General features: G+C 37.3%; 1 protein-coding gene across 3 annotated transcripts in view; it reads right to left on the bottom strand.

The window, feature by feature from the left end:
* The window catches only part of NOL4 (nucleolar protein 4), a 467,787-nt gene that overhangs the window by 334,589 nt on the left and 106,776 nt on the right, over nt 1-26,422 (bottom strand). For all 3 annotated transcript variants that reach the window (XM_040264815.1, XM_040264814.1, XM_040264816.1), the window contains exon 2: nt 17,970-18,119. In XM_040264815.1, coding sequence (XP_040120749.1) covers nt 17,970-18,119 — 150 coding nt within the window. The remainder of the gene's footprint in view (nt 1-17,969; nt 18,120-26,422) is intronic.

Here is a 26,422-nt window from a genome sequence, read left to right on the forward strand (position 1 = left end):
TTGTCCCTAAACCTGCAATTCTTTGGCTCCTAAAATGGTAGAGAATTGACAATTCTCTAAATTAGGGTATTGTTAACTCTGTGACTACTTTTATTTTTCTTTGGCTGTTTTACACAAAAGGAAATGCTTTCCTAAAATTATATTATGTGTGTGTTTCCCATTAGTTGGGTACTTAATTATACTAAGCAAGAATCCTATATGGATTTTATCATTTAATGCTCACAACAGCCCCAGGGATAGATGACTATCACCACCATTATCATCTCTGTTTAACAGACGAGGAAACTAAGCTTCAGAGAGGTTGTATAATTTTATCAAACAAGAAGAGACAAGCTCTGGTTTCAGAGCCTACGTTTTATTCGGTTTTGATCACCACATTTCACAGCCTCTCCTGGTCATCAGTATTAAAAATGAAAGAGAGAGACTGTCTCATCCGTAAGAGTTGGAATATTAACCTCACAGCATAGGTTAATTATACTAAAATGTTTATAATGTTCCCTGGAGTGAGGTTCTTTAAAGTATAAAATGCTCCAACTGGTTTGCGGTGACCCTTTTGAATATAAGGGCCAGTCAAGGGCTCTGTACCTTGTCTCAGGTTACAGAGTTCCACAAGAAGCACATCAGACCGCAGTAACAATACAGAGCTCCACCTGGAGGAAATTAAATGGCCATCTGTTCTGTTCCAACAGAACTGAGGCTAAAATAATGGCTTTGTCATAATGCTGTAATATTGTAACAGACAGCAACTAAATGCAGAGGAGGTCCATTTTTAACAGAATGCCCAAGGAGTTCCTTCTTCCCTGTGGCTCAAATGGTAAAGAATCTGCCTGCGATGCTAGAGACAGGGTTTGATCCCTGGGTCAGGAAGATCCTCTTGAGAAGGGAATGGCAATCCACTCCAGTATTCTTTCCTGGAGAATTCCATGGACAGAGAAGCCTGGCAGGCTACAGCTCATGGGGTCGCAAAGAGTCTGACACGACTGAGCAACTAACACACACAAGGAAGAGTGTAAGTAACCGATTTTAAAGGAATAAGACTATAATTGTTCAAAGACATTCACCAGTAGAGAAGCTATTGTTGGTTTAAGATTTGAACCTAACACATGAGCTAAAATAGAGATGTCTCTTGACATGGGTAAATCATGAGCATTAGCAAACAAAAAATGCTAAAATCAAAAGATTTATCAACCAGAATCACACCATTTTGTCCTAAGTTCACTAAAGTCTTGGCAAAAATAATCAGAAATAGGGCTACTAAATGTTAGTAATTTGGAAAAATAGTAGGCAAGTGCTGAATTTCATTGTTAAGTAACATTACTCCACAGCTTGATGCCTTTGTAAACAGTATGCTCCATTTCAGACACTGAATTTTAGAGCAAAATAAAGTTGCTTTAATCACACTACTTTTGAAAGTACCTTCTCCACATTAGCCTTATAAAGTGAATTTTCCAAAAAAGAAATAACACCTTTATTTCACTGGAATAGTAACACTACAAAATTTTTTTTTTTTTTTTTTTGCAAAGTATCATACAGTAAACCCATGGAAGAACTTGCCTTTGGGGCCCAATATTTAACATTCTCTTCTGTGAAACTCTTGAGATCATGTATAAAGAAACAGTCTCCTAATGACATTTATCATAACCCTACTGTGATATTTAATGTTTAATATTGTGATATTTTGGGCTTCCCTGATAGCTCAGTTTGTAAAGAATCCACCTGCAATGTCAGGAAGATCTCCTGAAGAAGGGATAGGCTACCCACTCCAGTGTTATTAGGCTTCCCTTGTGGCTCAGCTGGTAAAGAATCCTCCTGCAATGCAGAAGACCTGGGTTCGATCCCTGGGTTGGGAAGATCCCCTGGAGAAGGGAAAGGCTACCCACTCCAGTATTCTGGCCTGGAGAATTCCATGGACTGTATAGACCATGGAGTTGTAAAGAGACAAAGAGTCAGACATGACTGAGTGAGTTTCATTCACTTCATTCATTATATTTTATCACATACCACTTGCAATGTGTATAACCACATAATGAAGATGCAGAAAATTTAACTATAAAAGTAAAATGTAATTGAATAGAGTCTATAAATCCAAATACTCATGTGGATCAGGACCTCATATGTCCTGATTCAAAAAGACACCACAGTCCAGAGAGATCCCTATCTGAGGAAGGAAAATCTTGTTTATGGGCATTATCTCTGGTTCAACAAGGGCCACTCTATCTTTATCTGGTTTACACTGTATATTTTTGAATACATCTAAAGAGAGGTAATTAGGAAAAAAATATATATGTATATATACACACACATGCCATATACATATAAAGCTTACCAACACTATAGCCTTTGGCCCAGATGTGTTTACAGATGTGTTATGAAACTATAAATTCTAACCAATGGTTTTCTTACATTTATTTGAGTTTTCTTTTACTCAGTTCATGCATGAGAAAAGATAAGCAGTGAACATCATTATACTTCTACAGAGGAACTTCTGGATCAGGGGAGTGGCATATGGAAGCAGTCTTACAAAGGTGAAGACATTTTTCACCTAAACACTGAACAAATATCTACTAAAGCCATAGGCACTAAAATTATCCCTGAATACTGCTAGGTATGGTTCTATACCACTAATAGGCTGGGCCATATTAAATAACTGAAATCACCTGTTGGTAATTGTTTCACAATCCAGACATGATGGAACTTCCAGATATACAAGCTAGATTTATAAAAGGCAGAGGAACTAGAGATCAAATTGCCAACATCCCCTGGATCATAGAAAAAGCAAGGGAATTCCAGAAAAACATCGACTTCTGCTTCATTGACTATGCTAAAACCTTTGACTATGGATCACAACAAACTGGAAAACTCTTCAAGCATTGGGAATACCAGACCACCTCACCTGTCTCCTGAGAAACCGGTATGCAGGTCAAGAACTGGACATGGAACAATGGACTGGCTCAAAGTTGGGAAAGGTGTACATCAAGGCTGTATATTGTCACCCTGCTTATTTAACTTATATGCAGAGGGCAACATGTGAAATGCCAGACTGGATGAAGTTCAAGCTGAAATTAAGATTGCTGGGAGAAATATCAATAACCTCACATTGCAGATGACACCACCTTATGGCAGAAAGAGAAGAGGAACTAAAGAGCCTCTTGATGAAGGCAAAAGAAGAGAATGAAAAAGTTGGCTTTAAACTCAACATTCAGAAAACTAAGATCATGGCATCTGGTCCCATCACTTCATGGCAAATAGATGGAGAAACAATGGAAAGAGTAGCAGACTTTATTTCCTGGGCTCCAAAATCACTGTGGCAGTGAGTGCCTCCATGAAATCAAACAATGTTTTGTCCTTTGAAGAAAAGCTATGGCAAACCTAGATAGTACAGCAAAAGGCAGAGACATCACTTTGTTGACAGAGGTCCCTATAGTTAAAGCTGTGCTTTTTCCAGTAGTCATCTATGGATGTGAGACTTTGACTATCAAGAAGACTGAGCATCAAAGAATTGATGCTTTTGAACTGCAGTGTTGGAGAAGACTCTTGAGAGTCCCCTGGACAGCAAGGAGATCAAACCAGTCAATCCTAAAGGAAATTAGTCCTGAATATTCATTGGAAGGACTGATGCTGAAGCTGAAGCTCCAATACTTTGGCCACTTGATATGAAGAGTCAACTCATTGGAAAAGACCCTGATGTTGGGAAGATTGAGGGCAGGAGGAGAAGGGGGTGACAGAGGATGAGATGGTTGATGACATCGTTGACTCAGTGGACCATGAGTGTGAGCAAACTCCAGAGATAGTGAAGGAAAGGGAAGCCTGGCGTACTGCAGTCCATGGGGTCTCAAAGAGTCAGAAAGGACTGAGCTACTGAACAACAAATAGGAAATCACTGTAATCACTTGTTAATTTTTTGGCTAATTTTAATGTGATTCCAAAAAATGCTTTGATCAGGACTCATCATAAATGCTCTCAGGTAAAAAGTGTATTCATAGCAACATAATCAGTTAAACAAAAAGGCAGACATTTAGGGTGTCTGATCAAATTTGCATTCACTCTGACCCTCGGCAACTTTTGCTTCCAAACCCTAACTGCCATTTCAGCAAGACTTCCCGTTACACTGTATCTATTTGACCTCTATACATCTGTTAACCAACTGAACGCCTGGGCCTTAACATCTTCAATATCAAAACTAGGATGCTGCCAGGTTTGCACTTTAGCCCCTTCGAACTGTCTACTGCCCCCTGGTGTTGGGTGCTCTACTTTTTGGTTGGGTTCTTATCAGTCCCATGGTATTGATTTTGCTACACTCTGGTACTGTTACTGGGGCTTCCCTGACAGCTCAGTTGGTAAAGAATGTGCCTGCAATGCAGGAGACCCCTCTTCAATTCCTGGATCGGGAAGAGCTGCTAGAGAAGGAATAGGCTACCCACTCCAGTATTCATCAATTACTCCCATATGCCTTTTTCAGTTTATATCACTGTCTACTATTCCCTTTGTTCTTCTCTGATCATTTTCTATATTCAGTCATCACACTCATTTATCAGGTCCTCTTGTCTTTTGCATTTAGTTAAGGGGTGGCCCAGTCAGGAATATCTTGAGTTGATTTTTAAATATGATTAAGATTCCAAGGGGCTTTCCAGGTGGCGCTATCGGTAAAGAACCTTCCTGCCAAAACGGGAGACAGAAGAGATGCAGGTTCAATCCCTGGGTTGGGAAGAGCCCCTGGAGAGGACACAGCAACCCACTCCCATATCTTTGCCTGGAGAATCCCATGGACAGAGGAGCCTGGGGGCTGGGGGGGGGGGCTACAGTCCATAGCGTTGCACAAAGTTAGACATGACTGAAGTGACTTAGCACACAAAGGTTCCTAGATAAAATACAACACTCACAATTAAATGTGAATTCCAGATAAACATGTGATATTAGGAATAACATATTAAAATTACTGCTAATCTGAAATTCAAATACAACTGGGCATTCTGTATCTTTATTCGTTAAATCTGGCAACCTTGTAGGGTACATTTATCTGAGATGAATGAAAATATGGGTTAGAGCCCGAAGATAATTTTAAATGTGGAACAAATTGTTGTGCCAGAAAGATCTAAGAATATATCAAGAGCAGAAGTGAGAAGCAGGGTAGGTGGAAGTGATTACTGGGCATCTGCAGGCAATCTGAAATCACAGTGCTCACTGAAAGCAATGTTTTCCAACTTTTTAGACCAACAGCACAGGCAGAAATGTTTTTTACACCATAAGCTAGCACATATACACATTTCTACAGCAAAACAGATCATTTATATTCTCTATTTCATTTTTTAATAGTTATCAAAACTCACTACATTCACTTGAAAAGCCACGAATGGGTCATGATACATAATGTGAAAAATACTGGTCTAAAGCACAGGAATACAGTCTGTCAGTCCAAAGACATTTGCTGCAGTGTTGAGAGAAGATGGTGGTTATGTGGTCAAGTTTAAAAGGAAGGCTGCAAATTCAAAGGAGGTCTAAAGCGGGCAAGACTATTCTTAGACAGTTCAGGTCAAACTTTAGAGAGCTATAAGCAAGTTGGAAATCTGAGGCAAAGGTTTCAGATGAAGGGCGAGGGGAATAAAAATTGAATCAAGTGCAGTCTATCCTCCAGGGCTAGGGAAATGGTACAGTGCAAGGTAAGAGGCAAAGGCAGTGAACTTGGGCAGAGGCACAGAAACATGCTATATGATGAAAAGAAACAAGAGGAGGAAAATAGAGAGATAACACCCTTCTAGGGCAACATCGGATGAACTGAGAATGACATCACTGTGCATTAGCAAATTAAGATGAAGGCAAACAAGAAATAGAAATGATCTAAGTTAATTATAGCTAATTCATTTTTATAAGAAATAGTTTTTGTTCCACTGATGACACTTAAAATTTAGCTATACTTCTTTGCAGAAAAGAACTTTATTTTCTATTTTTTATCTTTATTATAATGATGAACATCTTTAACTTGGAGTTGTATTTTGCAATAATTAAAATAGCCATGAACTGCGCAAATGTGATTACAGCAAAAAGAAGAGTCCAGTAAATTGGAATTATATTTCCAAAGTTGTGGGCAATGTTTTTGTGTTTCTTATGTTAGAATATCTGGCTATTAAGGAACAGATTGTCATAACAGAGAATCTTCATATTAGATGAAAAAAAAAAAAAAAGAGCAGATGGACACTAAAAAGGTTTTTCTCCATACATGGCTCCTAAAAGTAAAATAAAGAGAATCCTTAACTGTTGCATGTAAATAAAATGACTCCGCACAGCAAATGTTTATCCAGTGACTTGCAGCATGAATAGCTTCATTAAATATAGAATTACACACATGGAAGTGTGGGGAAATTGACTTCCTCTATCTTCTGTGATATATTAGTGTTTTTGCTGGGGCTTAGGGAAGAACATGGAGAAGGCAATGGCAGCCCACTCCAGTACTCTTGCCTGGAAAATCCCATGGATGGAGGAGCCTGGTAGGCTGCAGTCCATGGGGTCGCTAAGAGTCGGACACAACTGAGCAACTTCCCTTTCACTTTTCACTTTCGTGCATTGGAGAAGGAAATGGCAACCCACTCCAGTGTTCTTGCCTGGAGACTCCTGGGGACGGGGCAGCCTGGTGGGCTTCTGTCTATGGGGTCACACAGAGTTGGACACGACTGAAGCGACTTAGCAGCAGTAGCAAGCAGCAGGGAAGAACAAGCTGAATTCAACTTATTTTTGGTCCAGAATTCAATGGCATGGTCAAGCTCTCATAGGTTCCTGTTTCAGCTTCCTTGGTTAAAGTTTACCCTTACTAAGCCCCCCAAAGGAGAGGGACAGTAGTACTTCTTTTAAAACATGTAGTCAAGAATACTGCTGCCACAGTCACCCAAAACAGTCAAGATTTAGCCATCTTAGGAGAAACAGAAGAAAAATGGAGACACTTAGGTTTCACTTTACTAAGGACAGCCGTGAGTCACACAACCTTCACGTTGTTCAGTCGCTCAGCTGTGTCCAACTCTTTGAGACCCCATGGACTGCAGCAGGCCAGGCCTCCCTGTCCTTTACCATCTCCCTGAGTTTGCTCAGACTCAAGTCCATTGAGTCAGTAATGCCAACCCTCCATCTCATCCTCTGTCACCCCCTTCTCCTCCCACCCTGTCTTTCCCAGCATCAGGGTCTTTTCCAATCAGTCAGTTCTTCGCATCAGGTGGCCAAAGGATTGGAGCTTCAGCTTCAGCATCATTCCTTCCAGTGATTATTCAGTACTGAGTTCCTTTAGGACTGACTGGTTTGATTTCCTTGCAGTCCAATGCACTGTCAAGAGTCTTCTCCAACACCACACTTCGAAAGCATCATTCTTCGGTGCTCAGTCTTCTTGATGGTCCAATTCTCACATCCACACATAACAAGTGGAAAAACCATAGCTTTGACTATAGGGACCTTTGTCAACAAAGTGCTGTCTCCGTTTCATATGTCTATGCAATGTGCAGAGTCTGTGAGGAGTTCAGAGGATTTAGGGCACCAGTCATTCACCTCCTTGCATGGTCCTGCAATAAAGCTTTCTTTGCTCCAGCATTTCAGTTTCTTTGGCCTCACTGTGTGTCAGGCACACCGAGGTGACTTTTGAAAACAAGGAATAACTAGAACTGTGTTGCTGGAACTTAGCACTCAGGGGTTAAGGATAAATCTTGGAGTACTTGGGGCAATGCCATATCTGGCCCCAAAGTCTGTCGTGCCCTACTGAGAAATACTGGTTTAGGCTGTACAAATAACTATGGAAATCAATGGATACATTTCATATACCAAATCACAGTGCCCAGGAATGCCTAAAAATATTTGAACACCAAATACAAAAAAAAATTTGGTCCAAATTTCAATTCTTAGAATCCATTTTTTTCACTATTCACCTCCTTTCTGATTGCTAAGGCCAAGGAGCAGAGCCATGCTCAACTATGGCTGTGTTATGGCAGAGGACATTCCCAGAAAAATGAAGGGGGAGGAGAGGGGGAGAAGGAGAGCAGATGAACAGAAGAAAAAAAAAAAACAGGAAAAGGATGACACTTGTTCCTTATAAAATGACTAAAACTGCTCCAGATGAAGTTAGTGAATACTACTTTCAATTCTGGAAAAGTCATGAATGAAAACATGGGTGGATGTTTTCCATGGGCCACTGAGAGCATAGATGACACAAGAAAGAGGCTGCTCAACATCTAGCTAGTAGACAAAAAGGTGTTTATAGCATCTGTCACCTCACAAACAATTCTGAGCTTTTAGAGAATATCATGTTTCTAAACAGAAAAATATGTACATAAAATACCATGTTGGGACCAATGATGACATTTACACATTTACATACATTAAATACTTATGAGCCTCAAAACAACCCTCCAATTAACACATGCAAAAACTGCATGCATAAAACTTAACTAATCAGGATTTAAACTCAAGTCTAGCTGACATCAAAAGTGGTACCATGTTCTTTCTATTACCTCATACCAACAGCCCATGTGCTATTCTTCTTTCCTGTTATATTTTATCCCAATTAAATAGGTATTTAAATATATATCCATGTGCATATACTGTAAGAAATTCAGGAGCTTTGATTTCTGACATCATCACAGTGTCCAGGAAAATCTAAACCTCTGGATCTGAAGAAGAATCATCCACTGCTGCTGCTGCTGCTGCTGCTAAGTCGCTTCAGTCGTGTCCGACTCTGTGCAATCATCCACTAGAAAGTATTTGTCCTGTGCAGTTTGAAAAGCTGCATTGGCACATTTTCACCACAAGGGTGCACTGAAGTAGCAATTTATCAAGCTGGACATCAAGAATTAATGATGTTTTCCCAAAGGGTTAATTCCTTTTCAAGGAATATATCTATTCACAATAACACAAAAAGTATCAATGACGGAATTTGTGACATTAGTTGACACTAAACTGGTTTGGATGAGTTCTTAAATATTTTGATGGTCTCAACTACATACAAGAAAATTTCTGAGTATAAAGGATTTGCACTCTTACTCTGCCCACCTGGGCTAATTCTCACTAGAGCTGTATAAGAAATAAATCAATTCTGACAAATGAATGAACATTACTAGTCTGTTTTAGGATTGCTATTTAATAACTCTAATTGGCAGGCCACTGATTTACTTTTTCCTTCTGAGTTGGTTTTATGCATCTGACTGCTTATGCTTAGTCTGAGTAATTTTGAGTTATCAAAAATAATGAGTGTTTCCTACATGAAAGTTCGGTTTAACGTTTTGTGTGTGTGTGTTTAGTCACTCAGTTATGTCTGACTCTTTGTGACCCCATGGACTGTAGCCCACCAGGCTCCTCTGTCCATGGAATTCTCCAGGCAAGAATACTAGAGTGGGTTGCCATTCCCTTCTCCAGGAGAATCTTCCCAACCCAGGGATGGAACCCAGGTCTCCTGCATTGCAGGCAGATTCTTTACTGTCTAAGCTGCCAAGGAAGCTCTAAAGTTATGTGTCTGTGCTTCTGTTCTTAGTCACTCAGTTGTGTCTGACTCTTTGAGACCCCATGGACTGTAGCCTGCCAAGCTCCTCTGTCCATGGGGATTCTCCAGGCAAGAATACTGGAGTGGGTTGACATGCCCTCCTCCAGGGGATCTTCCCAACCCAGGGATCAAACCCAGGTCTCCCACATCGCAGGTGGATTCTTTACTGTCTGAGCCACCAGGGAAGCCCAATATTATGTGTACTTGTTTAAGTTTGATAGCTGTTTTCAATACTCAGCAATCACCTTCATAAAACCTCTATACTTGGGGAGGAGATATGTGGATATGGTTGTGTATCTGATAAGAAATAAACCAATGTGTGAAAATGTAAGTGATGTGTTTATACCTTGCCTCAAAGATGATAGCGTAATTAAATGGAGCATCAAAGCTTTCCCTGAAAAACAAAGGGGGGGGCACATGGGTTAAATAACTTAACTACCTTATTCAGAGCCTGCAAAACTGCAGAAATCCTGGGTGCTGTTCAAGTCAACATGAACTGTGTAGTGCAGGGTCTATACAGCCACGGGCCACAGTTCTGATCTTATTTCATTATCTCCATGTATAGTAACATCTTTATACTACTCAGTTGGTATCAAAAATTCAAGGACTTCACAGAGACAAGGTGAAATTTTTCCTTCAATGAGCATTTATGGAAAACCATGAGATGGTCCTTTTACTAAGCTGAGACTATACAGTAATACGAGAGATGGATATGGCCCCCCACCATTAGGGACTTCACTTTTTTTTTTTTTTTAAATTTTGACACTAGCTATAAATAAAGGTGGAAAAAAAGAAGGAAAATTTTGCTGTTTTCAGCAACATGGATGGACCTGGAGGGCATTATGTTAAGTGAAATAAGTCAGACAGAGAAAGACAAATACTGTGTGATATCAGTTATGTGTGGAATCTAAAATATACAACAAAATATTGAATATAACAAAAAAGAAGCAGATTCGTAGATATAGAGAAAAAAACTAGTGGTTACTAGAAGGGAGGATGAGGGGCAAGGGAGGCACAAACTACTGGGTGTAAGATGGACTCAAGTATATATTGTACAATATGGAAAATATAAGTGATATTTTGTAGTAACTGTAAATGGAAAGTAACCTTTAAAAATTACAATAAATAAATTGGATAAAATAAACAAGAGGAATCACACAAAAGTACCATAAAATAGTTATAACCAAGTTTTAAAATAATAAAATATATTTTTAGATTACTGACTTAATATATAACAGAATCACTGAGTTCTATATTAACAAATGTCTATAAAATATATTTGAGTTTGGGATGATTTTAAATTTTGCCTACTTCTATTTGATACTCCAAACAGTTGCTTATTTAAGCCATTTCGGGGTGTAATAACAAAGAGAAATAAACAATGTCATCTGCATAAAAAAGACAGGGACTTATATCTGTTTAACTGCTGTATTATTTTGCTTTTTTTTTTACATTAGGTCCATGAAGATTGTTTACAGACATAAAATTAATTCCAAGCCCCAGAGAATATTCTCTTCGATCCTTGGCTTCAGAAACACCCTATATATGCACTTGGATCTGTGTCAGCAAAAGGAAGAAATCACAATAGTAAAAGGGAGTCTGAGGAGGACACAGGAACACAGCATGTTGATATTCTATCCGTAAATCATGACTAGGCAGTTCCTCCATTGAGAAATCTACTTAATGTTCATAGTTTTTAATCGAACACTTTCTATTTCGAAACAATACTCTCATTTTTTACAAATATTTCATAAAAAGAAATAGGTGGGGTTTGCAGAGGCTTTTCATCCTCATCTTGATACCATAGGCTTCCCAGGTGGCGCTAGTGGTAAAGAACCCACCTGCCAAGGCAGGAGACACAAGAGACACAGGTTCGATCCCTAGAGGAAGGTATGGCAACTCACTCCAGTATTCTTGCATGGAGAATCCCATGGACGGAGGGGCCTGGCAGGCTACAGCCCGTGGTGGTCACGTGAAGTCGTACATGACTAAAGTGAGTGAGCACCCACACACTTTTTAACACGAGTTCTCAGCTTCTATACCATACAAGCTGGCATCAAGATTGCCGGGAGAAATATCAATAACCTCAGATATGCAGATGACATCACCCTTATGGCAGAAAGTGAAGAGGAAGTAAAAAGCCTTTTGATGAAAGTGAAAGAGGAGAGGGAAAAAGTTGGCTTAAAGCTCAACATTCAGAAAACGAAGATCATGGCATCTGGTCCCATCACTTCCTGGGAAATAGATGGGGAAACAGTGGAAACAGTGTCAGACTTTATTTTGGGGGGCTCCAAAATCACTGCAGATGGTGACTGCAGCCATGAAATTAAAAGACGCTTACTCCTTGGAAGAAAAGTTATGACCAACCTAGATAGCATACTCAAAAGCAGAGACATTACTTTGCCGACTAAGGTCCGTCTAGTCAAGGCTATGGTTTTTCCTGTGGTCATGTATGGATGTGAGAGTTGGACTGTGAAGAAAGCTGAGCACCGAAGAATGGATGCTTTTGAACTGTGGTGTTGGAGAAGACTCTTGAGAGTCCCTTGGACTGCAAGGAGATCCAACCAGTCCATTCTGAAGGAGATCAGCCCTGGGACTTCTTTGGAAGGACTGATGCTAAAGCTGAAACTCCAGTACTTTGGCCACCTCATGTGAAGAGTTGACTCATTGGAAAAGACTCTGATGCTGGGAGGGATTGGGGGCAGGAGGAGAAGGGGACGACAGAGGATGAGATGGCTGGACGGCATCACTGACATGATGGACGTGAATCTGAGTGAACTCTGGGAGTTGGTGATGGACAGGGAGGCCTGGCGTGCTGCGATTCATGGGGTCGCAAAGAGTCGGACACGACTGAGCGACTGAACTGAACTGAACTGATACCATACATGCCAAAGACCCATGATGCCACACTAGGACTCATACAAATATCAGGGTGATTGTGCTACTTGGGACATAAGTAGGTTTATCTATAGCATGTCACACATTTCTTGCCTACCTGTTCTTCAGCTAAACCCAGCTACATATGAGAGACAAACATATTTACAAAATGATCACCCAAAATGTCAATGACTGCTAGCAGCCTAATTTATTCTCTAGCTTCTCTTGCCCAAGGATATGTGAAGTCCATATAAAGATATAGAGGTCAATGGTTTAATCCAAAGAAATTAAATTCTAATTATAAACTTAAGGCATTGTGATAGGGAAGGGAAGTGATATTCAGAGATCAAGGCCTTCCTGACACTAAGCACAGAAATAGCTATAACCCCCTATTTCAGCAGTGTCTCAGACTATAGGACTATAAGTCAAGCAAGACTGATGGTTACAGGATCATTTATGTTTACAATGAAATTTGAGGCATGGTCACATCTGTTGCATTGCAGCTTAAATTCACATTATAAATTTAGTAATGGCCTGCTCACCACATGATTCAGATTACTGCAAAAATTTTAACAAAACGGAGAGTGGTGAAAATCTGCTGACACTTGAGAGTCATTTTTTATCCCCTTTCTTATTTGATTGCTATTTTAAAAACTTGGAAAAAAGAAGTGTAATAACTACAGATACTTTTCATGATTATTATTATCATTATTATTTATAAGAGAGCTCTCTAGATAATAATAAAGCCAAAATCATCTGTCTCTCTGCTATGCTCATCAGCCAATCTGCTTTATCAAGAGCAGGAGGCATTTCCCTGTTTGAACACTTCTTGTGCCAGCCAACTTGTTCACTTTGGTACTATTTTCCTTGTGTCTCCTAGCACAGTAAAGGCTCCACACGTGCTGTGAAAATTGCTGTAATTCCTTTAGAGTTGGAAGAAAATAGAAATATAGCCCCCTCATTTGACATGTGCAAAAACTGTGGCCTAAGCCAAATAGAGGGTAGATGAATTGCTAGGAACTCTCAGAACTTTAATTTAGTGTTATTTTATTTTATTTTATTTTGGACAGTACAATGGTTGCAACTTTTGGTCATTCCTCTTATTCTCAACTGACAAGAATTCTGAGAATTTTGACATAACAAACTAGCCCAAACAGTGCAAATTAAAATATCCCACTTAGCAGTAAAGGCAGCAAACCTATAGATATTAATTTTAAAAAAGAGCAGGATAAAAATGATGCTGACTAGGTTTTAAGGTTAAGTGTTACAGGACCTGAAAAAATAAATACTTTTTCTTTCTAAAGTCAGAATAGGGATACAGACCTTCTGGCTCATATATTATTTTTCTATAGTATGTCCCTGAATCTTGTTGTTGTTCAGTCACTCAATCGTGTCCAACTCTTAGCAACCCCATGGACTGTAGCCCACCAGACTTCTCTGCCCATGAATATCTCTGAATAGGAATATTCTATTCATATTGAAAAGTAAATTCTTTAGAGAGCCAGTTTTAAAATTTTTCAGAAAAGTAATTGAAAATTTAACGTAAGGCTGGAACTTGGGAAGAAGCAAAGGAATAACTGAAATTCTCATAAACATCATCTAGCAGGAAAAGTCCTAAACAAAGGGATCCTGGCTTATTTCCATTCCTCCCTTCAGCCTGGTCAAACCCTAGATAACAGTTATGCTGTGGACTGTCAGAGACCGTGACATTTATAAGATGTACACAAAATAATGCCTCAGTCATGACTTTTCCTCTCTTTCCGAACATGGAGGCATTGGGACAAGCAGAGGAAATTACATCCATGATTATAATTAGGACAGTGATGGAGCTATGTTGATTGCCCTGGTTGTCCTTCTACCTGGTACAAGACTAGTGATTGAATAAAGGAGAAATAGCATTATTCAAAAGTTGACCACAAGGCAAGCACTTCATGAATATTAACTGACTTATTTTACCATGCCATGTATATCATTATCTAAACAGGAGGGGAAAAAAAGTAAATAAGTGGCCCAAAGAGGAACAGAGAGGAAGTACTAAATCTGAATTTAAAACTGAGTCTGCCTGGCTTCTGGTCTACTTTCTTATAGCTGTAGCATATGCTTTCCATTTGAAATTAAATGAATGCAATTATTGGCAGCTATATATGTGAGTAATACGTGTAAACCTTACTGTTTCACACCACAAGTTACATGTGTATGGGTACATTGACACGTATATATGCAGACTGTTCTGCCTACTGAAAACACTGACTTTTCTCACTAGTTCCTGTATTTCCACCACTTGCTTTTAATTTAGCAAGAAAGAGCTTTGAAACTTTATCCTTTAATTGGACTCTAACTAAAGACACCTTTCTGCGAAGCCAACTGTGCTTCAGCCTGTGACAAAATGCAAGAGATAAAAGACAACTGGAGAAGAGCTGTGTTTCCTGAAGGTGGAATTCAGACAACAGTTAAAGACTTCAGAAAAGTTAAGGACTGGAAGATAGCATTCATGATTTTTTTTAAACTACGTTACACAATTAATTTTAAAGTCACTTTCCAAACTGCTAAGTATACTTGCATTCAATCTTCAGTAGAAAAATATATTTAAGTTCAAATGTAAGTAATATCTGAATGATTCACACTTCTTCTCTACTCTGTTAATATATATCATCAACTCAAAAATATTGAAAGAAACACGTTCAATGCACCAATAAAGGTTTATACACAGAGACAAATGAAAGGGAAAAATACCTAAAAGACACTAGAATTCAACAATGACTGAAAAAATTATTTTTGATAGCCTTTACATATTCCTAAAATGTGTCATTTTATGTGGATTTTTAAAAAGAGCTCATAAGTAATAGAACACCCTCCAATTTTATCTCTAGTCAGATCAGATTGCAATAAAATTTAAGTTGTATAATGACTAGATATTTCAAGGAATGATATACTGCAGATAGGTAAAAACAAATGGCATTCAGAAGTTAATCCAATATTAAAGGACCACCATTTCCTGCAGAGTGAAAACACAGAAAAGATTTGCAAAAAAGGCAAAGTAAATAAAATGACCACTAAATCTATTGGTAATATTATTAAGACAATATGACACGTTTTAATGATTAGTTGTATAAGTATAGTTTCTTGGCCATGTAGCATAAGGGAGAAAAAGAAAGTCAATAAACACAATCATGCATGCTCTATGAGCCAATGTGTTAGAAATAGAAAATAATCTTAATGGGAACCATTATAATTGCAGTAGGTATCTAGCTAATTTTACCAATGACCAGCCAATTCCAGCATTAGCATTGAGAACTAAATTCTGACCCAACGGTCTAGGGCCCTAATAGCACTAAACCATTTCATTTCAAATTACATTTAGTGTGATGTCCCATTAGTTGAACACTTATATTAACTTTTAACATTAGACTTAAATTCATTATAGAGTCATGTGTACAGTTTTGCTGGCAATGCAGCAGTGTTTGTGTTTTTTCTTCCCCTATGATGTATTATTACTCCATAAAATGGAAATGTTTTCTAATTAGGATTCAATAGAGAGATACCAGAAGGCAAACGATTAGGCCAGAAGAAATCTTTGTGATATTAGGAAAAGGTGAGAATACTTTAATTGCAAAAACAAAAATTAAATTTGGCAAAGAGAAAGATCTTCAAAAAGGACATTCTCAAGAGGGAATGGGTGATGCTTCAGACAGTATTAGTATGTTCAAAGTTGGTATCTATCTCTACTCCAAAATGCAGAAAATGTCTCCAAAATGTTAATGCAAAATGATATATATTGGAAATGTATTTACCAATTTATTGGAAGGTTTTAACATACTTTATGGCAGTAGATCAGATTCTCTACATTTAGTAAAACATAGGATGAGAGATTTGGGTCTATGATCTATTTTTATTTTAATTGAAAGTCTCTAGTAAATGCACTTCAAAGATTAAATCACTTTCAATTGCTTTTGGCACCTACACAGATTTGGCTGCCATATGATCACTGACAATGAAGCTACTTGGGTTTTTTGTTGGTTTGCTTTCATTTAATACTATTGAACTTATGTATTCCTACCTTACAAAGTCCTATCAAGTTCAGGTAGCTATTTTGTAAAAATGAATTATCATTACCATAAGAATACACAGTTAGTGATATTAGTAGATCAATATATAATTTTTTCTCCTATTAGTATCTAGAGATACAGCCCTGGCTTAGGAGACAGGCAAAATGAGTATGTTCAGTAATATTAGTTTGCACAAAAAAAATTTAAGAAGCTAGATCATTGTCATTAGTCATGATAAAAATGTCTCCTAGGATATGTAAGTCAAAAGAAAGTTTATGTGGCAGAATTATGTAAGGAAACTTACAAAAGTGCCTGCCCACAAACCATGCAATCTGGAAACAGCCAAGAAACAAAACCATAGAGAAGGAGAGATAAATACAACATGTATTAGGGGTTATTATGCAACTAAGATTCAATATGATCCTGGAAATATAGCAAAAAATAGTTATGGAAAAGAAGCTATTTCTTATGCTCAGTAGCTAATTTTCAAACATATGTACCTGTATTTGAAACTTTGAGCATTTCACACATTTTTCTGTATCTGAAAAAAAAATGGATCCAGACTGATATTGTGTATAAATATAGCTGAAAACAGTTAATATAAAGGTAGCCAAAAGCAAAGTTCAATAAGAATCATAAAAAAAAGGATATTGTTCTGATTGCTGATAAAGCATTTCTGATGTACACTTGCTCATAATGGAAAAGAATGATTTACTGTTCAATTTTCCTAGAAAGGATGAATTATCTATAGTAAGATGATTTCATAAAATGTTTAATTAAGTTAAAAACTAGAATAAAATGTTTAGATTGAACAGTAAGTATAATTAGAAACTTTAGAAATAATATATAACTTCATTTTGACAGTAAATATTTCAAAGTCTAACAGTTAATTAAATATGTTTTCTAGATAATTTACAACAAGAACATTATATATTTTCATTTTTAATTGATCAAGGGCATTAGACTATAAAAATGACACATATGTTAAAAATAATCTATACTGGAAAATTAAGAAATGCATACCCTTCAGGGTAAATGTATTTAATACAAGGTAATATAAGAAGAGGACATAAAATTTTCTTATTCATGTGATTATAAGTATTAAATAAGAAATACCTGAACATATTAATATGATTTGAAGGGGAAGGACAGTTAAGACAATAGTGGTAGTAAAAAGTTCATCTGTTCCAGTACATAATTCATATTGTATGATTTGAAAATATATTATGTATTGAACATATAACACAAATAATCTTTCCATGCGGGCATTTAACTGGGACTAACCACATTGTATGCTTATCTTTAAAAAGAATGATAACGCTAAAAACACATTTGAACTACATGAAACAAATTTAGTAAACATACAACAAAAATAAAATCAGTAATAATAATAGTTTAAATGCTGGGTATGACCATGATACAGTAAAATTTATGTTGAAAATAAAATATTCATAATTATTTAACCCAACTTTCACAAGCATACAATATCAAATTTCAAAATGCATGCCTTTTTTCTCTTTTATTTTCATTTCTTAACTTACTGCTTTGTAAGTTCTCTTTTGTCCAGCATGTTTCCGAATTTGTTCTCCATTTGGCCCTGTTTCCACATGCATTGAATAGATAATGTCAAAGAAATCTTCAACCACAGCTACCCGCCGCAAAGATAGCTTCTCATCTACCCCTACGCCATCCTGTAAACAAAACCAGAAAAAAAGGCATAAGATTAATAAAGATGTATTAAATACATAAGATTAACACATAAATTTCATTATACAAAAGCATTTTGATAAACCAAACCAAATAACCTAGATAGGAAAATTGAAAACATGTGATTGAATATCTCGTTTTATACTTTATTTATATATAAAACTTTAAGAAACATGAAAAAGATATTTGGCAGATTTAATCATGCCAACAAAGGTCCGTCTAGTTAAGGCTATGGTTTGTCCAGTAGTCATGTATGGAAGTGAGATTTGGACTATAAAGAAAGCTGAGCACCAAAGAATTGATGCTTTTGAACTGTGGTGTTGGAGAAGACTCTTGAAAGTCCTTGGACTGCAAGAAGAGCCAACCAGTCCACCCTAAAGGAAATCAGTCCCGAATATTCATTGGAAGGACTGATGCTGAAGCTGAAACTCCAATACTTTGGCTTCCTGATGCGAAGAGTTGACTCATTTGAAAAGACCCTGATGCTGGGAAAGATTGAAGGTGGGAAGAGAAGGGGATGAAAGAGGATGAGATGGTTGGATGGCATCACTGACTCAATGGACATGAGTTTGAATAAACTCTAGGAGTTGATGATGGACAGGGAGACCTGGAGTGCTGCAATCCACGGGGTTGCAAAGAGTCAGACACAACTGAGCAACTGAACTGAACTATATCATGCTTACCCATTAATGCAATCTTTTAAATTTTGTAATGACTTAATTGTAACTTTCTTAAACAGTATAACTTTCTTATTCTAAACTATATTATTAAGGCCTAGTATTTTATTGCAATAATTTCTTTCAGATATTGATTCATTTATCTAATCAATAAATATTGTGTCCCTGGGTACTGGACATTGTTATTAGAGAAATGAAAGAAACAATATGAAATCTCTAACCGTAATATCATAGAGTCTAGGAAAGAAAATTCATTTATTCTTCTATCCACATTAGACTAAGGGATAGTATGTGTTAAAGGTTAAAACTGTGAGCTCCAGAGATTATCTAGGTGTAAACTTTGGATCATCCCCTCAGAAGCTGTGTATTTTGTGCATATCACCTAAACCTCTCTGAATTTGTTTTCTTACCCATAAAATAGGGATATTAGAGCTTACTTAACAGAACTGTAATCATTAAATGAAATAATGTATGTACAGGATATAACCCAGTGTTTGCCATTTAGTGAACAGTCAGTAATTCATGGCTTTTGCCATTCTGATGATCATGATAAAAATATAAGTACTAGGGCAATTCAGAGAATAAAGAAGTCATCTCTGACTAAAGCACCTTCATAGAAGAAACAGAATTTGACAGTTTGCTGAAACAGGGGATTCATCATGGCAGAGAGAAAGGCCACAAGGAGCCAAAAGTTCCCATATATGATTGAGAAGAGTAAATAGTAAGCTTTGAATGAGATAAGAAATAAATTTAATCTTATGCCTCCACCTGAAAGAATTCACTACTTCTGAGTGGAGAATCTCAAGTACCACCGATTTCTAGAGGACCCATTTTTAACCTTTAACCCTTAGCCTAATATTGATGACATCATATACATTTTTATTTCTGAAGTGAAAGGTTTTCCTACTTACAAATACACACACACACACACATATTCAGACAGTGTTCTTATTCAAACCTTACTCAACCTGACGTAACACTGCATTTCCATCAGTGCTGGCACACAACAGAAGAAGGTGATTAACCCGAGCAAAATCATTATGCAGTCAATGAGTCAAATGGCAAAGCCTCTTTGAACAATAGTGCCAGCAGACTAAGCTGACTGCAAAACTGAAAGCAAATTAAATGATGTTTTTTGTTAGTTTGGTTTTATTTTATTGATTTGTTTCTGGTTTATAATAGATCTCAGAAGCAGCAGTGCCTAAAGCAGGATATTAAATAACTATAAAGTTTTCTATATGGCCAACTGCTGAGTTTTCCATATTTCCTGGCATATTGACTGCAACACTTTCACAGCATCATCTTTCAGGATCTGAAATAGCTCAACTGGAATTCCATCACTTCCACTACCTTTGTTCGTAGTGATGCTTTCTAAGGCCCACTTGACTTCACATTCCAGGATGTCTGGCTCTAGGTGAGTGATCACACCATCGTGATTATCTGGGTCATGAAGAACTTTGTTGTACAGTTCTTCTGTGTATTCTTGCCACCTCTTCTTAATATCTTCTACTTCTGTTAGGTCCAGACCATTTCTGTCCTTTATCAAGCCCATCTTTGCATGAAATGTTCCCTTGGTATCTCTAATTTTCTTGAAGAGATCTCTAGTCTTTCCCATTCTGTTGGTTTCCTCTATTTCTTTGCATTGATCACTGAGGAAGGCTTTCTTATCTCTCCTTGCTATTCTTTGGAACTCTGCATTCAGATGGGTATATCTTTCCATTTCTCCTTTGCTTTTCACTTCCCATCTTTTCACAGCTATTTGTAAGGCCTCCTCAGACAGCCATTTTGCTTTTTTGCATTTCTTTTTCCTGGGGATGGTCTTGATTCCTGTCTCCTATACAGTGTCACGAACCTCATTCCATAGTTCATCAGGCACTCTATCTATCAGATCTAGTCCCTTAAACCTATTCTTCACTTCCACTGTATAGTAATAAGGGATTTGATTTAGGTCATACCTGAATAGTCTGGTGGTTTTATTCAATTTCTTCAATTTCAGTCTGAATTTGGTAATAGAAATTCAAGATCTGAGCCACAGTTAGCTCCCAGTCTTGTTTTTGCTGACTGTATAGAGCTTCTCCATCTTTGGCTGCAAAGAATACAATCAATCTGATTTCAGTGTCGACCATCTGGTGATGTCCATGGGTAGAGTCTTCTCTTGTGTTGTTGGAAGAGGGTGTTTGCTATGACCAGTGCGTTCTCTTGGCAGAACTCTATTAGCATTTGCCCTGCTTCATTCTGTACTCCAAGGCCAAATTTGCCTGTTACTCCAGGTGTTTCATGGCTTCCTACTTTTCCATTCCAGTCCCCTATAATGAAAAGGACATCTTTTGGGGGTGTTAGCTCTAGAAGGTCTTGTAGGTTTTCATAGAACTGTTCAACTTCAGCTTCTTCAGCATTACTGGTTGGGGCATAGATTTGGATTACTGTGATATTGAATGGTTTGCCTTGGGAACGAACAGAGATCATTCTGTTGTTTTTGAGATTGCATCCAAATACTGCATTTAGGACTCTTTTTGACTATGATGGCAAAGAAAGGCAATGCCAAAGAATACTCAAACTACCACATAATTGCACTCATCTCACACGCTAGTGAAGTAATGCCCAAAATTCTCCAAGCCAGGCTTCAGCAATACATGAACAGTGAACTTCCAGATGTTCAAGGTGGTTTTAGAAAAGGCAGAGGAACCAGAGAGCAAATTACCAACATCCGCTGGATCATTGAAAAAGCAAGAGAGTTCCAGAAAAACATCTATTTCTGCTTTCTTGATTATGCCAAAACCTTTGACTGTGTGGATCACAATAAACTGTGGAAAATTCTGAAAGAGATGGGAATCCCAGACCACCTGACCTGCCTCTTGAGAAATCTGTATGCAGGTCAGGAAGCAACAGTTAGAACTGGACATAGAACAACAGACTGGTTCCAAATAGGAAAAGGAGTACATCAAGGCTGTATATTGTCACCCTGCTTATTTAACTTATATGCAGAGTACATCATAAGAAATGCTGGGCTGGAGGAAACACTGGCTAGAATCAAGATTGCCGGGAGAAATATCAATAACCTCAGATATGCAGATAACACCACCCTTATGGCAGAAAGTGAAGAGGAACTAAAGAGCCTCTTGATGAAAGTGAAAGAGGAGAGTGAAAAAGTTGGCTTAAAGTTCAACATTCAGAAAACTAAGATCATGGCATCCAGTCCCATCACTTCATGGCAGATAGATGGGGAAACAGTGGAAATAGTGGGTGACTTTATTTTGGGGGGCTCCAAAATCACTTCAGATGGTGATTGCAGCCATGAAATTAAAAGACAGTTACTCCTTAGAAGGAAAGTTATGACCAACCTAGATAGCATATTAAAAAGCAGAGACATTACTTTGCCAACAAAGGTCCGTCTAGTCAAGGCTATGGTTTTTCCAGTGGTCATGTATGGATGTGAGATCTGGACCATAAAGAAAGCTGAGTGCCAAAGAACTGATGCTTTTGAACTATGGTGTTGGAGAAGACTCTTGAGAGTTGCTTGGACTGCAAGGAGATCCAACGAGTCCATCCTAAAGGAAATAAGTTCTGAATATTCATTGGAAAGACTCATTTTGAAGCTGAAGCTCCAATAATTTGGCCACCTGATGCAAAGAACTGACTCACTTGAAAAGCCCCTGATTCTGGGAAAGATTGAAGGCAGGAGGAGGAGGGGACAACAGTGGATGTGATGGTTGGATGGCATCACCAATTCGGTGGACATGAGTTTGAGCAAGCTCTGGGAGATAGACAGGGAAGCCTGGCATGCTGCAGTCCATGGGGTCACAAAGAGGTGGACGTGATTGAGCAACTGTACTGACTGCACTGGTCTTGAGAAAGCATAATAGAGCTGAAGGTATCAGGCTCCCTGACTTCACATCATACTACAAAGCTACAATGGTCAAAACAGCATGAAACTGGTAGAAGAACAGTATTACAACCACCAGGGAAGCAAGATATATATATGATATACATACACATAATAGTGTGCTACTCAGCCATAAAGATGAATGAGATGTTGTCATTTGCAAAAACATGGATGGACATAGACAGTATTATATTAAGTGAAATAATTCAGAGAATAACAAATACCCTGATTTCACTTATATGTAGAATCTAAAAAATAAGTGAACAAACATAACCAAATAGAAACAGAGTCACAGACACATAGAACAAGGAGGTGATTGCCAGAGGGACATAGGGTAAGGGATGAGTGAAACAGGTGAGATAAATGAAGAGGTATAAACTTCTAGTTACAAAATAAATGAGTTACAGCATGGGAAATACAGGCATAACAATGTAATATCTTTGCATATGAACTAGTCTTATTGTGGTGATCATTTGTAATGTATAGATTCATGTCAATCTATGCCAAAACCAATACAGAATTGTAAAGTAAAAATTAAAAATAAATAAATAAATTTAAAAAAAAAAGAAATATACTGAATCATGAGATATGCACCAGGAGCTAACATAATGTTACAGGTCAATTATACCTCAAAAAGCAGATAAGCAAAGTCACAGAAAAATAAATTAGATTTGTGGTTACTTGAGAAGGGTGGGATAAGGGGAACTGATTGGTGGTTAAAAGGTACAAACTCCCAGTTATAAGCCCTACTACTACTACTAAGTTGCTTCAGTCATGTCCGACTCTGTGCAATCCCATAGACGGCAGCCCACCAGGCTCCCCCGTCCCTGGGATTCTCCAGGCAAGAACACTGGAGTGTGTTGCCATTTCCTTCTCCAATGCATGAAAGTGAAAAGTGAAAGTGAAGTTGCTCAGTCGTGTCTGACTCTTGGCGACCTCGTGGACTGCAGCCCACCAGGCTCCTCCATCCATGGGATTTTCCAGGTAAGAGTACTGGAGTGGAGTGCCATTGCCCTAGGGATATAATATACAATATGATTAAGATAATTAACACTGATGTATGTTATAAAAGAGCTTTGATCACAAGGAAAACTATTTTTCTCTCTTTTACTTTATATATGAGATAATGGATGTTCACTAATTGCAGTCATCATTTCACAATGTATATAAGTCAAATTATTTTGCCTTACACCTTAAACTTACAGTGCTGTTTATCAATCATATCTCAATAAAACTGCATGACCCGCCCAAAATATTACAAATCAGAGACCTATCTTTCCACACTAAGTAACTAGAAAATGAGTAAAGTAAAACCAAGCAGAAGGGGAAAATATTTTTTTAAAAGAGACAAATTAAAGAGAATAGAAAAAATAGACAAGATCAGCAAAATCAAAGATTAGCCTTAGAAAAAGTTTCCTAAATGACAAAACTTTAGCTTTACTGACCAAGATAAAGAGGGAGAAGACACAAATTACGAACTCAGGATATTAAGAGGAATACTCCTACTGAATTCACAAAAATAACTGTATGCTAACAAATTAAATAATCACAAAAGATGAACAACTCCTACAAAGATACAAATCATTAAAACTAACTTTAAAAATAGAAAATTTAAATAGGTCTGTCACAAGTAAACAGACAAAATTAGTAATAAAAAATCTTTTCACAAGGAAAGTACAGGTTCAGAGGGTTTTACTAGATGAAATAATCAAAAACATTAAGCTGATTCATCACAAATTCTCCTAGAAAAATCTATAAGAAAATACTTCTAAAATCACTCTATGAGGTCAGAATTACCTTTATGTCAAAAATATTGGGTTAGCCAAAATGTGCATTTTTAGTGAATTCTTGTGTGGGCATTTTAATATTGAAGACATAAAAAAATTTTTTTGGCAAATTATGCTTAATTATTTCAAGAAAGGTAAAAATGCACCTGGAATGCATGGCAAAAGTGGTTTGCAAAGTTTCATGCTGGAGATTTCTCACTGGATGTTTATCCACAGTCAAGTAGACTAGTTAAAGTTGACAGCAATTAAATCAACTGAAGGAAAGTTTTGGCCAATGCACTTAATATATCACAAAGAAAAATACTTCAACAAAATACTAATTAATAAAATTCAAACATATATATAAATTATTATGTACCATAATCAAGTAGGATAATACCAGATGGTTTAACACAAGAAAATGAATTAATGTGATACACCATATTAATAGAATAAAGGACAAAAGCATATGATCATCTCAACAGATACAGAAAAATATTTGACAAAAGCAACACAGTTTTCTGACAAAAAACTCAGTAAACTAGGAAAAGAAAGGAATCCTCAATCTGATTAAGGGTATCTTTAAAAACCTCACACTAACGTCTTATAAACTGAATGTTTTCCCTCTAAGAACAGGGCAAGACGAGAATGTCTGCTCAAACCGCTTCTATTTAACATTGTATTGAAGCTTCTAGTCAGGTCAATTAGACAAGTAAAAGAAAGAAAAGACACCTATAGACTGGAAAAGAGGAAATAAAAATATCTCGATTTGCAGATGACACACACTTGTAGATAAAAAAATCCTAAGGAATTCACTAAATAACTGTTGGAATTAATAAATGAATTTTTCAAAGGTAAGATTCAAAATCAGTACATAAATATCAAATGCATTTCTGTTCATTAGCAATGAACAACCCAAAAACAAACTAGGAAATATAATTTTATTTATTAGATTTAATAATGTTATAGTTAACAAAAGAAGTGCAAAACTTGTATACTGACAGGTGCAAAACACTATTTATAAGAAATTTTAAAGTATTTAAATTGGGGGCAAGAGGAGAAGGGGATGACAGAGGATGAGATGGCTGGATGGCATCACCGACTCGATGCACATGAGTTTGGGTGAACTCTGGGAGTTGGCAATGGACAGAGAGGTCTGGCGTGCTGCGATTCATGGGGTCACAAAGAGTTGAACACGACTGAGTGACTGAACTGAATGGAACTGACTGAAATATATGTATCCCATGTTCATGGATCAGAAGGCTTAATATTGTTAAAATGGCAATACTCCAAAAATGATTTACAGAATAAATGTAATTGTTATTAAAAGCTACCTAGTTTTTTTTTTACAGAAATTGACATTAAAATGTATATGTACTGCAAAGTACTAAGAAAAATTGAAATAATATTTTAAAAGAAGAAATTTGGAGATCTCACACATCTTTATTTCAAAACTAATTATAAATCTAAAGTGATAAACATAGCATTGTACCAGCATGAGAACAGATACATAGATCAGTGGGATAGAATTGAGATTTCAAAGATAAAACTTTACACTTATTTTCAACTAAGTGTCCGACAGGAGTGACAAGATACTGCAATGGAGAAAGAATAGTCTTTTCAACAAATGGTGCTGAGACAACTAGATGGTGGTGGTGGTCTAGTCACTAAGTTGTGTCCAACTCCTGTAACCCATGAACTGTAGGCTGCAAGGCTCCTCTGTCCATGGGACTTTCCAGGCAAGAATACTGGAGTGGGTTGCCATTTCCTTCTCCAAAGGATCTTCTGAAACCAGAGGTTGAACCCAAATCACCAGCATTGCAGGTAGATCCTTTACCACTGGGCCACTGGGGAATGAGACGACTGGGTACCCAATGCAAAAGACTGAAGTAGCATCACTATGTCACACAATGAAAATTAAATCACAATAGATCATAGATCTAAACATAAGAGCTAAAACT

This window comes from Oryx dammah, unplaced genomic scaffold, assembly GCF_014754425.2.
Source record: "Oryx dammah isolate SB20612 unplaced genomic scaffold, SCBI_Odam_1.1 HiC_scaffold_22, whole genome shotgun sequence".
Classification (NCBI taxonomy): domain Eukaryota; kingdom Metazoa; phylum Chordata; class Mammalia; order Artiodactyla; family Bovidae; genus Oryx; species Oryx dammah.